This window comes from Micropterus salmoides, unplaced genomic scaffold, assembly GCF_014851395.1.
Source record: "Micropterus salmoides isolate LMB-PRFRI ecotype aquatic unplaced genomic scaffold, ASM1485139v1 Ms_hic_scaffold_12, whole genome shotgun sequence".
NCBI lineage: Eukaryota > Metazoa > Chordata > Actinopteri > Centrarchiformes > Centrarchidae > Micropterus > Micropterus salmoides.
Window position 1 is genome coordinate 1,457,805 of NW_024040263.1, and position 15,365 is coordinate 1,473,169.

The 15,365-nt window shown below is 37.9% G+C and overlaps 1 protein-coding gene across 1 annotated transcript; it reads right to left on the bottom strand.

Moving 5' to 3' along the window:
• Positions 1 to 621: 621 nt before the first annotated feature.
• cyth4b (cytohesin 4b) lies at positions 622 to 14,277 on the bottom strand. The gene is made up of 13 exons (XM_038712755.1): positions 14,121 to 14,277; positions 11,115 to 11,197; positions 10,898 to 10,962; positions 9,229 to 9,295; positions 8,221 to 8,339; positions 7,702 to 7,782; positions 5,488 to 5,600; positions 5,067 to 5,215; positions 3,228 to 3,339; positions 2,724 to 2,800; positions 2,162 to 2,233; positions 1,704 to 1,858; positions 622 to 1,577 (listed from the first exon to the last, which is right to left on the bottom strand). The coding sequence occupies exons 1-13, from the start codon at positions 14,137 to 14,139 to the stop codon at positions 1,496 to 1,498; spliced, it is 1,194 nt and encodes a 397-aa protein (XP_038568683.1). The 5' UTR covers positions 14,140 to 14,277; the 3' UTR covers positions 622 to 1,495.
• Between the last annotated feature and the right edge of the window lie 1,088 nt (positions 14,278 to 15,365).

A 15,365-nucleotide genomic window follows, 5' to 3' on the forward strand; every position in this document is an offset into this window, starting at 1 on the left:
ACATATGTTTTACAATCTAAATTTTGTCATCTTAACTGTATACACTACAACTTTCTGTTCCCCTTGAGGCAAACTATGGGCTATATAGCCTAAATAAAACTGACTGATGTGAATAGATTTCTAACTCACACTTTTAATTGTTTAATTGTTTGCAATGTGCATTTTGGACCTGATACACACTGAAATATAGTCATGTTATCCCTTTGACATACTGTTGATATGTTAACTTAATGTCTGAAAAAAAAACATATTTTACCTGGTTTAAACATAAATATTTTTAATGCAACATCAAGAACAAGGTGTCACCTACTGTATGTTCACAGTATATGATAATTTCTCAAATGAAGAAGACCAGAGGAAGCCGCACACAACATGTGTTAGTTTGATAACACCAGATTTCTAAACTTGTATCTGTAATCTTAAAATAAACCACAAAGGTGGTGTGTGTGAAGTGCTTCACCCTTCAAGAAGCACATACAAGCATGTGAACTGAGCATATAAACATACTCACATAGAGACAGTGAATATGAGGAAGTGAGGTGTGGTCTGATGGTTTCAGGGTGCGTTCAACTGAAAACACAGCTGTCTATTTGATCCTTAAACCCAAAACAGGATCCAGTCTTATATGTCAACACACACCTGAATACTTTTTATTAAATAATTATTTCATGAGAACATAAACACAGTACTTACAATGAGCTACAACACTTCTTTCATATACTACAGTGTACACATTGCAAATAAAGCAGGAATGCATATTGCACTTATTGCACTGTGCTGTAAAGGTAGGTAGGACATTAAACAATTCTTGGCTTGGTCTGATTAGAACAAATGTTCTATATCACTCTATAAAGTAGTAGAAATTTTACAACAACAAAAATCCTGCAATTGTTTAAAATATATATTTATAAAATGAAGCATTAACAACTGTGGTCAGATGACAATAGCGCATGGATGTCTTTTAAAAAAAAAGCTATTTACTGTTTCTTTACTTGTAAATGTCTATTTTTGATCCTTATGAAAACTTAGGAAGCTGAGAAACATCTTGCCTTTTTATAGTATACATAGAAGTGCTGGGACATCACATGCTTAATTTGTCTTCCTGATTCCAGAAAAATCTTGACAAAAAAAAAAAAAAAGTCTGTAAACAAAAGCACAAATTTACACACACAGCTCAGTGCACAACATGTGCTGACATAGATTCAGCTTCGTCCAAAACCGTTTTGTCGACAATTTCTTTGTGGCTTGTCAGGCTGACAGTGAGAGCAACAAAAATGAGTCAATGTTTTTCACCTTTGACACTGTTCTGTTCAGTCTGTAAAACAGGAAGTGGAAAGAGAAGTCCCTCTTTTAGACCAAACGACCCCTGTCAGTGTCTAGCCTCCAGTGTTATCACACAGTGGTGTTACAGGTTGTTGAGTTTAAAACAACTTTAGGGGGACAGAATCCCACTGTTGTGCAGTACCATAAATGTCCATAGAGGGCGCTGGACAGCTCAGTCCTGAGGAGCTTGATTTATCACCTTCCTCTTACGAACTGAGACCAAGTCGTAGAATGGATCCTTGGTGATACTCGCTCTGTTTGAAGTAAAGAAGATTTCATTATAGAGTGGCTCATGCAGCATTATTTGTGTGTGTAGGCTTGTAATGTTATCTTCTTAAGTTCAATTTTAAACCATTGTTTCTGCTTGTGTGTGGTCTGACCTGATGGCCTCGATCCACGAGTCTCTTTCCTCCGCGCTGGCAGCACAGATGGTGTAGGACTGGTGTTTCCCCTCCACCACTCTGCCGTCTGTCTCAGTTTTACACGCTTTGATCTTCTGCCCTCGGCTGTTGGGGTTATACAGCTCCAGACAGTACTAGACAACACCAGAAACACAGGATAATCAATCTGTAAAGCTATATATTGTCCTAATTTGAGTGCTATATCCACAGAACGTCCCCGATTCATTCATTCATCCATCCATCCATCCATCCATCGTCAACCGCTTATCCTGTGTACAGGGTCGTGGGGGGCTGGAGCCAATCCCAGCTTACATCGGGCCAAAGGCGGGGTACACCCTGGACAGATCGGCAGTCCATCGCAGGTCCCCGATTCAGTACAATTTTATTTAAAATTTAGATGCTAGCATTGAAAGAAAACACAGCTGACAGTATCTCACCGGTTTGCGAGGATATGGTACTTCTCTCACACAAAGATTCTCTAGAGGGATGATGCCTCTGGGCTCTTTATCCTACAGACAGGTGAAAAAAGATGGAGTGAGTCAGACAATGTATGAGGAGGACAAGAGGGAAGAGCTGAGAGCAAAAATGTCATTGGCGTCAGAAAAGAAGGGAACCAACCAAATGAGGATGTGGTTATATTTTAGGCTTGTATTTTGCCTGTGACATCTGACAAACAAAGGCCTTCCATATACCCATGTACCTTCCAAAGAAATTCGTGATTCATGATCACAACCAGAACTTCTTAGTTGGGGATTCATTATTAAAAGAAAGCAATGACTACGGTGTTGAAGTTACTTGCTGTGATAGCCCTATCATATACCATGACCACCTCTCTAAGAAGATTTTCAGCACCTGCCTTTTAGAAATTACCTCAGCAAGTGACAGCAAGAAGTTATTTTAAGTGTTTGAACAAATGATGTCTTTATCTGGCTGGGGATTTTTTTTTTAATGATCAGAGGAATACTAGGGCTTGAAATACTAGCAGTGTTGGAGTCTTACAGTGGTGAACTCAAAGTAGTAGAGGCAGTTGTCAGTCAAGATGAACCATCGTCTCTTCCATGTCTTAACCCGTCCTCCTGAAATGCAGAGAAAGCAAAAAATAAGGACCTCTTCGTATTTATCAGTTCAGTTATTTGCTGTCCCGTCCATGTGAACTCACAAGCGTTAAAACACTGTAACTTCACACCAAGATGACGAAAATAAATACATTTTCTGAGGTTTTCTGTTTGAAGTTAAACTTCTGCATAACCTAACACCGATGCAATGTGGTTTACATGCAAACACATAGGGGTATACTCCACTATTAGCTCATTTTCTGACTGCTTCCTCTGTACTTTCCTGTATTAGCCTACTGTATCAGCTAAGTCAAATGTAATGTAGCACCACAGCACAGAGCATACTTAAACTTCCACTTATTTTGTATAGGAATTATGGTGTTTAAGTCTGTTACCTCCCAAAGTATTCATCTTTGTCATAACAGACTAAAATGGAGAGGTGTTTTACCAAGTTTGAGGAGCCAGCCTTCTCTGTCAGGGTTGAAGAACGTGTGGGTCAGATCATTCCCATCATCCTCTGGGATTTTGAAAGGCTCGTTGCGAATACTCTCATACAGTTTCTGAGTAGAAAAGAGTTGGATAGGTGTATTAAAAAAAAAAAAAGCACTACAAAATTGCAACTATTTAATGTCTTGTACCATCTGCTTGTGAGCTAACGCCTAAATAGCAAAGGAAATTAAAGGCAAAAGTTGATTTGATGCAACAGTCTAAACATGTCCAAACAATGGGGATACAAATTGCTTCCTAAAATATTGCTGTCATCATTTACATATTATTCCATTCGCTCAAAATGAGACACCAAAACACAAATATGTCTGTGTGATTTCAGTAATAGGTGACGCAGAAGGTTTTGCATTGTATGGTCAATTGTTGCAGCTTTAAGTAATTCACATGCAACACTGTCAAATACCACATGTAGAGTCCAGTTGGTGGCGAGTGTCTGTATTAATTAGCTTTTGTCTTATCATCTTGTCTTTGATCTCACATGCATGACTTGGTTATCTAGCTGGCTTTAGTCCTTGTTAGGCTATTTCTCAACATGGTCTAGCTATCGCGGCGTGGTTCTTTTGAAAGCCTAGTAATTTTAATTGTGGTTGATAAACGAGGTGAAAAACCAGGGACTGATGCAGTGGAGGGTGAAGGACAAGTAAGTAATACTGATAACGTTTATCAGCCAGCAGCAGCTAATATTAGTGGGGAACAAGTGGCAGCAAGGAGGTAAAAAAAATCATTCATCTGCTTTTTGAGGTAACATGAAAAGTGGCCGTATGTTTGGTGTCTCTGTTCAACTTTTCTCTCCATGCCCTCATAAATGCATAATCTGTAAGTTATGTAAATGTTGTAGTTGTTGTTATTGTTATAATTAAGGTGTTTTTGAAAATGTTAGATTAAATTGAAAATGTTATTAAATAGGATTCTTATTATCATTAAAACAATTAAAATGATTGGTAACAAGAGATCACGACGACCTTTTCTGTCTGTCAAAATGAGGGACAACGAGAAAGTCTACTGAATCAGTTTTCAGAAAGAGTGGGACATTGATGTGTTCACACATCGGCCCACTGTCTAGGTCACGGTTAATCACCACCACCTTCTGTAGACTACTGTTGATTGTGACTAACTTGTGGATCAAAAGTGGCCCTGAGAACACTTGAACATTATTATGTATAAATGTTTCTGTTCCAGATGATGTGGTGATTGTGTTAACTATTATCTTTTCAAGGTAAGAAAGTACTGCATTTTTTACTGCATGCTTGGAAAATGAAAACTATGAAGTGAAACTGGCATTTTATGGGCTCCTAAATCAAGCAGGAGGATTCACTTGAATACCCCAAATAATTATATTCGCCATTCCTGGTATCACGACAATGTGAACACTAAGAAACGAAATATTGTGGGTTTTTTTCACAATGTCTCGCTTAATATTAGCCCAAGTGACTGCAAACAGCTCCCAAGTCAGTGACGCTGTTGGGTTCATACCCTCCAACTCTGAACAAAACCAGGAGATTCCTGAACTTAGGCTTTCAGGAGCTGATGTTAGTAAGACAGCTAATATGATAAAACATTTATGTTTATGAGACAGATTTAAAAAAGTGTGAACCTATCCTTTAAAAAGTGGACGGTGGACCTTGTATCATGTATTGCATCGAGCCACGGGCTGACTATAATAATCAAATTTCCAGAGGCACAAACTGATGGACAGTTTTCTTCCAGAACTTGGACTTTTGGCATTTGGGTTTTTACTTCCTGAAAAGTTTGGACACTGTGATTAGCCAATGAGTCTCACCGAAAGCAGGTCATTAGGTAGATCCTCTCCGTTGTTGATGCCTCTGTTCATGGAGATGAAACGCTCCAGAGTGGTCTTGTCCTTCACATTTGGGTTGTGGAGGCTGGTGTTGAGCATGATGATAGCAAATGACAGGATGTAGCACGTGTCTGATGTAATAGAGGGAGACACACGCACACAATAAGAGGAAGCAACATAATGTCCATCATGTAGATTGCGAGCACTGTATTTCACATAAATACAGAGTCAGAGAAGAAGAGAAGTATTTGTGGGGGGAGAAAATAAATGAAAGTAAGAATGTCAAACAGAAAGATGATGTGGTCATTTCAACACGTCCACTCTTATGCACACACATTTCCTCAACACAACGCAAACACAGTCCAGGCAGGAAGTGGACAGATGTATATTTAGTGAAGCTCACCAGTTGACTGGAAGACGTGACAGTTGCAGTCACAGTAGCGTGTGGCGAAAGCCTCCATCATTCGATCAATCTTCTGGGCTTCACCAGGCAGACGGAAACTCCACAGGAACTGTCTGTCACATGCACACCACAATAACATAAACCTCTGCGCATAATGTTTATTTAGGTTTGGGACCAGTATGTCAACTGCGTGGCTGTGTGTTGGCAGCAGGTGGTTTTCAAGTGATAAGCATGACACAGATTTTATGCTAAAATTTACTCGCACAACATTTAGTTAATAGTGGTGTTCGGGATTTGTAATGACTCTTCTTCCTTCTTTTTCCAGTCATATCATGCAAATAAGGATTACTTAGTTACTAGTGGTGTACTACTTTCCATTTTGACTTATGTACTTGAACATGTGTTTAATGCTACCTACTTTTACTTCATTAGATTTAGAGAAATCTGTGAGATCACTGTTGTTGTGAATCTGCGCTATATAAATAAAACTGAATTGAATTAAATAGAAAATGACTGTACTTTTTATTTCACCGACAGCTGTAGTTGCTTGTTATTCTACAAATTAAGAATAATTTAATAAATGTACATATAGTAAGTCACTATTTTCTCCTTAAATGGGCATTCCAGCAATTTTACAATTGCTCTTCTACCAAGTGTGATGAGTTGGCCCCTGGCCAACAATTTGCCATACATAAACCTCATGTCAGTTGAGGTTGTGGATAATTACTCTGGCACTGATGTGGCCCATATCTGGCCCACAACATACCAGTTATAGGCGAGAGTACGGTTTGGCACTGATCTTGGCACACCTGGTCCATTTAAGGTACTGTGAGAAAAATGCAAAAGTGTGGACCTTAGTTGGGCCAAACAGTCATTCCTGTCTTGGGAGTCTAAAGCCATGCGAGCAGCTCTGTGAGGCTGTATTTAGGCATGGTGGCATTTAGGCTAACATGCTAAAATAAAGCAGGTTTAATGTTTACCATATTCACTGTCTCTGTTTAGCACGTTAGCATGCTAACTTTGGCAAGAAAGGCAGCAACAGAGGGAGAGTTATTATGACTTTTTGTCACTAATATGCTTCAAGCAAAAAACTTGGATCCTACATTTCCCATTCAACAACCAGCTATCTTTTCATTTGAAACTTTCTTTTCCTGTTTGGTAAATGCTCACATCTTTCAAACTCAGCACCTCCAGTTTGTAATGCAAGATTTGTACATAAATATTTCTAGCCACCAATCCACTGCCAAGATAACCCTGATGACACTATATCATCTTTAGAGTCATTTTCTGCTATGTGACCCTCCAAAGCCACAAACAACATTTTTCCCAAGCTGAGTCGTACTCCACATGACGTGTAAACTGATCTTCATATGTAAAATTGGTGAAGTGACCTTTTTATTGTCTGTATCCAACTCAGCAAGTCAGTGACGTAGGTAGCTGTTACTTTCCACTTATGTGGCTTCTGACATTTTCTACACTTCTACATTTTCTTCTTAGTCTACAAGGAAACTCACTGAAGTTTGTGGCTAGTTTTGTAGCTGATGACAAGTATCAATGTTTATTGGTAACTGTCTATAATGTCGATTATGTAATGTAATATAACAGTGGTAAAATTATTTGTTTGATAGTAGCTGCATTTTAGTGATTATCTAAAGACTGTCATCATTTTTTTGATTTTGTTTGTAATATTATGTGTTTGCTACAGAAAAACAAGCAATAAAATAAGATTATACCAAGTCACGGAAAAAGTTCAGGGACATCACGAAATCAGTGTTAAAGATGGAACAGTGCAGTGTCAAATTGTATTTTGCTCCTGACAATACCATGTCACCATTTCACATACAATAAAAACATAACTGCCATCGTATTTTTGCCATGATTCTGTGAAAATTGTAAAATGTTCAATTGCTGCAATTCTAAATGTATTTATTAACATTTACCATACAGTATGTGTCAATCCATTAATACTACTTTGTTTTGATTAATTATTTTTTGGGCTATTATCAATCTGCCCTTTAATCTTAGTCCTTTTTCCTTAGCTTAGTCTTTTTGATTATTATTATCGTCCTGTCTTTCACGAGTATAAAGGAGGTAAACATATTTTAAGTGATAAGAGCTATACATGCAAGTGTTCCTGTTAATTCTGTTAATGATGGTGATGTTGATCAATTAGAGTGCAGTAGATAAGGAAGGAGAGAGATAAGGGGTGCTGACCTGAGGGCCTGAACCAGGTTGAGGTCGGAGAACTCGTGGAGCTCCACAAAGGCCTTCAGGGTCTGGAGGTGGATCTCCTCCCTGAGGGACAGGTGGGAGAATGAAGACACATGAAACCAGAGGAAGATATTTACATTTATTGTTGGAACCTGCTCAAAAAAATATCTGTCTTCCTCCTCCTCCTGGTATTACTTGTATCCTTTTTTCTCCCCTTCCCCATCTTCCTCCTCTTGTGGCTCCTTTTCCATTCTCCACCTTTTCCCGGTTTCTTTTTTTACCTTTGCGTTTCCTTTGTCCCATCATTAATCTCTTCCCCTTTCTTCTCCTGTATCTAACCAATAATTACATTCTCTTTTTGTTCTCTTTTCTGTCGCAAATCCTCAGTGTTCTCGTCATCCATTTTCTTTTTTGATACTTGCTCTCCACCACTATTATCCTCATCATTTCTATATCTCTTGACACCCTAGTTCTTCATACTCTTTTTTTCCTCTGGTGTCTGTCCCCTCTCCTCTTTCTTACCTTTCTCCAAGAAATTCCCCAATGGCTGTCTTGTTGAGTCCATCCTCCTTGTAGAGGAACTCAGCGATGGACTGAGCACTTCCATCCAGCAATTTATTCTCCACCAGGTAATTGATACCCTGCATGCAATGCACATTTAATTTATGACACATGCACTTTAACACACTGCTTAATGTGCTGTATTTAAATGTGTTAAGTTTCATAATGAGCTCATATCCGGTTGGTAATACCGAACAGGCTCGCAGCTTCTGTAATCCCAATTCCTTAAAACCAATTTCGCTTCCTCTTTCTCCTCCAACATAGCATTTGGCAGAGGAAAAGGATGGTTAAAAATATGTAAAAAATGCAACATTGCTGCCTATGCCAATATAGGCAAAAATAACACATCTACATCAAAAAAGAAAGGACAGAAATTTTTTAAATACTGAAATTGTGTATGTTTGAGTGTGGATTATAGTTTTCTGAAAAACTCCTGAAAAACATCTCACCACATCTCTTTTCCATGTCACACTTTCATATTGGTTAGTAACATTATAGATCTAGGAATCTGAATTTATTCAGTCTTACTTTAGGTCCTTACGTTTAACCTCTAAAGTTTTTCTAAAGTTCTGGTAACCTAAAACAGCTGCAGGTCATAATAGACAGATTCCAGTAAGCAAAAGTGGTAATGCTTTTACTTTATTTGTTGTTTGCAAACCTTTGTGTCCACAACAGTTACTAGCTTGACGTTGCACTGAAACCACAGAAACTGTGCTGTGGACCTGCATCAGTGTCAGTTCTCAGTGTGGTTAAGTAAGAGGAAGTCCACACAGCAACAAGCTAGAGCTGCTTGTTGAAGGTGATCCATTTATAAAGCTAAGAGAAACACAGTAAGATGTACAAGTTTTTGTTCGAACCTTTCAAGAAAAGTAAGAATTAATTTCTTACCAAGCATGATGTTGATCAGTATATTTTAGTTAAAAAAGACTATCAACAGTGACCCATACATGCATCCACTTCTGAGCTCACCTTTTTGGGGTCCATGTTGAATTTTTTCTTCCCATTTGAGAACTGTTTGCTCTTCTCTATTGTCTTGCTGCAAGAAAAGCAACATTGAAGAAAGAGATCAATTGTATTTATGAATAATTGTAATTAGATAATGCATATACATACATATATATACATTTTGAAACATGTTTTGTACTTGAAATGATATCAGACAGATATTCAGAAGCACTCATCTTCAACTTCAATATTAACCTTCTGTATATTGTGCTTTGCATCACACCATCATTAGTAACCATGATAAATATGTATTTGGTTACTAATTTACTTATTCGCTAATCTACACACTATATCTTGTTTGTATAATATGTCACAGCTCTGCCTATGACTTGAGTCTTCTATGTGTATTTTCCTGTCCCCTTCGCCCTTGTGGATGTGTTTGTGTGTTGTGGCCGTGGCTTACCTACCTGGCTCATCTCCTCACCTGACTCTAATAAACTCATCTACATGCTGCTTAAATAGCCCACTCCAGCCTTAGTGGTACGCTAACTCTCAGCCAAACCTATCTCCGGTGATCTACTAGTGTGTTTTTTGCGACCTGTTCCTTGTGTTTCAGCGACTCTTTGTTCTCCACTCACTACCTCTGCTAAACTCCAGTCATACTGCATCATCTCCAGTTTGCATGTTTCCTGCCTTCATCAGCCCTGCCAGCCCATTCACCCACAGCTCGTCTGTTTATAAAAGACTTTTAACACACATCTTAAACTACTCCTACTGTGTTCTGTGACTGTTTTTGTGTCTGCCTAAACAGAATGGAACACTTCATTTCACTTTAAGTAAAAGTATTTAATGAACAAACGATATGTGGGTGAATGGGCTGGCAGTATGACGGGAGTTCTGCTGAGGTGGTGAGTGGAGAACAAAAAGATGCTGGCAATGGAGTCCTGAGACACAGGAAAACACATATTATCAAAAAACACAAGGAAAAGCTCACTGGAGACAAGTTTGGCCAAGAGTCACTGTACCACAGAGGGGATGGAACAATCTGGTGACAAGCGGCCAGGTGAGGAGATGTGGCAGGTAGGTAAGCCATGTCCACAACACACAAATACACAAGGGAGGAGCAGACAAAGAAATACACAGAAGACTGAAGTGATAGCGAGAGCTGTGACATAATCTGCACAAAAGTATAAAATAAACACCAATCTATGGAGGGTTGTGTGGGACTGACCAGACATCCATCCATCCGTCGTCCCCTTATCCTGCGTACAGGGTCGCGGGGACTGACCAGACAATGAGGTATAAATCTTAAATGCACTCTAAACCAATTGGCTGTTATGTATCAAGAGAAAGGCAGTTTGGGGGCAGGCTGAAAGATGGGATTGCTAACAAATTTGTGATTACTTTATTGGATGGGCTTTTTTTCCCGTTACATTCGCTATCTAGCATATGAAAACCATTGAAGACACATTGTTTTGGTGGAAGTTCAAGAAAAAAAGTTTTGTGATTCTTTAAATCCAGTACAAGTAAACATGTTGAGAGCTAAGACTTTGTGGAACAGAAGATAAACCAGAGGTGGGTGAAACTGAAAAATTGAGTAGGTGCAATTGGTGGGAGTTCTAAACAGAAGTTCTATAAAAAGAATGTCTTCTTTGCAGGGGCACTGAGGGGGTTTTACCAGATTAAAACTTACTTTTCCTCTGTAAACTCAAAGCTGAGTATTTCCGCCATGACGTTGTCTATCTCCATCTTTAACTTCTGGACAAAGCAAAATGAAAGAAATATCAGTTTCCTTAACATTAAGAGCAGCTAACACATTTTACCTGACATGTGTCTGTTTGTGAAAAAGTGTGTGTGTGTGTGTGTGTGTGTGTGTGTGTGTGTGTGTGTGTGCGTCTGTGTGTATGTACCTGGATATCATCCAGAAGGTCTTTCTTATGCGTCTTAATGCTCTCAATCTCCATCTTCTCATCTGCTGTAAAATCTGAGGAAACTGTACAAAAATGTGAAATACATTATCAGCAATTCATGTTCCGTTCTTCACATTCAATAATCATCCCACACCACTTTCATCAATAGGTAGTGCAGTTAAAATACTTACTAATACTTATTTTTATTACCTTATATTCTATTGTAGGCTTCCTTTGAGAGATTAGCAGATTTGTGGAAACACACTTCTTATTTTGAAAATTTGACTGAAGTTTGAATGACCTTGTTTCTTTAGTTTTGAAAGGATTAACACATTGCAATCCAAAGGAGCTGTACTAAGTATCTTATTTTGTCTTTCACTTCAGATATATCTGTTCTAATGTGTAATGATGTATGTCTACACGCAGAATCAATCCATGTGGTGTATATTTAAAGATAACCACAGAATAAAGGAGAGAGGTTTCTCTTGAAGATAGGCAATATAGGTGATGTGGTTTTCTTATGAAAGACATCTGTCACCACAAAATATAACCATGAATAAACCTTGAAAAACACCATGCATGAGCATACAAATACATGGATACCTATTCATTTTGTCACGCAGTAATGCTCTACTTTCTGGTCTGCCTAAGATAAATTTAGCTCAATGACAAGTACTTATAAACTCAGCTGCACATGTGTTGGCAAGGACCGGAAAGAGAGCACACATTACATAGATGTTAAAGTCTCTGCACTGGCTACCTATCTTTTTATTGGTTTACTCCTTGATTTATTGTGTGAAGCGCTTTGTGTTACATCTTGATTTATGAAAGTGCTATACAAACAAAGTTTTAATTGATTGATCCCTCACCACTCCTGAATTAGGGTTGCTCAATGAGATACAGAAATGATGCACAGTATGACTCATGAAAAACTTACGCAGTCAAGAAAATGTTTTCATCTAAGCTTTGTGATTGCATATGAAACCCTACTTGAAGGTTGCTAGGTAACATATTATGTGGCCATTAACATTCAAATGTGCTTGATGTTATGTTACAAATTACATTTTCAGGTTCTATATTCATCCATCCAATGTGGTCATAGCATCACGAGTTATTATTCCCTCATTTTGACAATAGCGTTCAGCAATTTCACACATGCAGCCCACTACGTGGGTGGGCTCAATTATCCAGGTAAGATTTGTGATGAAAAGCTGTCATAAAAAGGCTATCCGAATATACCATTACCATTAAAGCCAGCATTTTGTTAAAGGAGCCCAAAATTAAATGCTAACAACAATAGCATGATATAATGGTGAGCAGGAATTATTGTTTCCCATACTCACCCTCTTTGTTTAGTATGTTAACGTGCCAACATTACCTAATTAGTAATGTACAGCCGTATTGAAACCATAAATATTAAAAACGAAAGTTTGAACTGATGATGTCACCAAATTAAAAGGTAAGGCATCACGAAAGATTTTACAATTCTTCCTGAGCGGGACATAATGAATGTTTTGGCAAACCATCCAATAGTTTCACTCAAAACCACATTTATTAGATTTTCTTACTTTGTTCTCTAAATTCTGGTGTTTTGCCTCTTCAAAATGTATTATTTTCTCACAGAATTCCAACTTCTCCCTTAAATTTTTTAAATTAATATCAGAACAATTGTTTTTCTTCATATTTTTCCAGTTATCTATATAAACATGCTGGTCTGATGAGCTTCATGTGCTACTAGACAACTTGGGTAAAATTTTGATCAATTTGCAAGGTAGCAAATGACATTCTTACAACTTTCTCCTCACTATTTTCAATAGCTGGATAATCAGCTGTAGCTATTGCATTTAGGAAAGGAGCTTTAGGCAAAGTTAGAGGGCTGATTTGAACATCAGCAGGCAGAGCGCGTTCCCACAAGACAAAAACAGAAGCAGTATAAATGTCTTTCTCATGAGCATATATAGCAATACTGGCAGCAGATGAACACAGCATAGTTTTTTTAGTACCAGTAAAACTAGAGCTGAGAGTATGAGATCTGAAGTTGCTCCATCAGGGTAGAGAAGAGTAGCATTTGTTTCACGCAGTTAGACACCAATATGAACGTAAAATAGGGCAGTTGTTATCCTCAGAGAAAAAAACAGTGTAGAATATTAAGTTAACAAAAGGGTAACTCTTAATGCTTTCTGTAGATATCTGTCAGACGTTTGGTGTTAATGATCTAAACACAGGATATCCACTTTCCCCACCCTTCCTTTACACATCTTGTGCAACACAGCTGACATGCATCTATTGCTACATTTACATAAATCAGATTTTGGTTTTAATCTGAAAAATAACTGTGGACATCCAGTAAATAGCTTGATAACATGCCTTTAAGGGTGGATTATTTAAATGTCTAACTAAAGAGAGCAACTTCTGTTTTTATATTATTATCAGTGGTGTGCGGCCCAGTGAGTTATGACTATCTCTTCCCTATTTCAGCTGAAACCCACAAGTGTCTTGTGCATCGTTTCACCACAGGGTTCAGATGGTGATAGATGGTATACCAAGAACTGGCAGCAATGCCCCATCCATTTAAGAACCACCCATTCTCACAGTTTACAAATAGGTTACACCAGAAAGAGTGAAATGAATTTCAGTTTTTTTTATATCACAGCTGAACTAAACTAGAAATCTGACAGATAAAACTTTTATTGTTTCTTGTGTGAACCCCAGCATGTTGATAACCACAAAGTCGGGCTCTAGTAAAATAACTATCACATACATTAATGTTAAAAGGATAGTTAGGATCATATGTATGAAATTAAGACAATTGTTTGCAGGTGAATAACAGCTGATGTCATGAAACAGTGCCCTCAATATAAAATATTAAACAACACTTTTTTTAGACCTCACATTATATAATATATATTACAATTTTTTTTTTCTTTGTGGATATCGCTAATAAAATATAGAATATGAGAATCAGCAATAAAAAGAGAGAAAGAGAGAAAGCAAAACAGGCCTTACCCATTTGGCAATCAGTCATTTATATCCAAGGAAAAAGTGGAAACCGGCAACACCAAAACAGTTACACACAGTCAAGTCAAGATATCAGGATATGCAGACTACCTCAGCACATAGTGCAGTACCACTTGAATGAAGTAGATGCTCTTTTTTAACCCCACCTCTTCCCCATCCATCACAATATCAAGCTGACATCAGCATAAAGACAGAAAGAATGAGATGTAGATCCTCCTTCAAAATAAAACCCTTACTGATTGGTTTAGTCCAAGTGAAGCAATCAAGACTGTCCTTTTTAAAATGTTTTCAAGGGGTTTAAGAACTCTAAAACATTGACAGAACTTGTATTATGTTGAGCTGTGACTGACTTGACTGCATGATTAGATCTTCAGATGTAGATCCAATAGCAAAGAGGAGGAAGCAGCCCACCATAACAAAACAATTATAAAACACCTTTGTAATTTGCTTTTGTGGCTTGAGAATTACGTTTTGTAGACTTGATATTTCTTGCAACACTGGTAGTGTATCTGTCAGTGTTGAGTGGTTGAAATTGTGAGCGTAGGTGAGTGTTTTGAAATTTCGTTGGACAATACAACTTGGTTGCAAAACACATTTCAGGCCAGGAAGTGGGTTTTGAAAGCCAGGAATCGCGTCAGATGTTGAGGTAAGCATTGAACCCTTGACACTTATCAGCAGTGCTTTTGATATCAACAGTGCTGTTGATAAGTTGCTGTTGATCCTTTTTTGTTCTCTTAACTGCAATGAGACACTTTTATTTTGGAGATGAAATCCTCTTCCATATTGAGCCTGGTGTACTAACTCGGGCTGACTTGACCCTCATTTATAGCAGAAGTGACGAGTGGTTAATATGGTGGTTTTGCACGCAGCATCCTGAACAGCATCTAACTGTAAACTTCTGGTGGTTATTGAAACTGATGTAGAACATCTGCTAAATGACTAGAGTATAAAGACAACCTCACTAAAAGTGAATATTAGCACTATATATATATTACACTACAGTTAGGACACTATATGGATGTTACTATAGGAACATTTTCATAAAACAGAAGAATTTAGGAAGACACCAGTAGATAAAGTGGTAAGCCATCTTAACCACATGATCACAGTAACTGCTGGAATAAGGAAGAGTTTCTCAAAATTGTTCTGACAAATGCATTGGCTGTTTGAAACATTTTCTTACTTAAGATTGAAGTAAGATGCAAATGTACATAGGTCTAATTGTCTAACAAG

Bases quoted from the DNA above. Each gene is read 5' to 3' on its own strand.
- cyth4b (XM_038712755.1), bottom strand. The intron at 7,783-8,220 runs GTAAGAAAGAGG...CCTGTCCCTCAG, and splicing joins GGGGAATTTCTTGGAGAAAG to GGAGGAGATCCACCTCCAGA. The intron at 2,801-3,227 runs GTAAAACACCTC...TCTGCATTTCAG, and splicing joins AGGCTGGCTCCTCAAACTTG to GAGGACGGGTTAAGACATGG.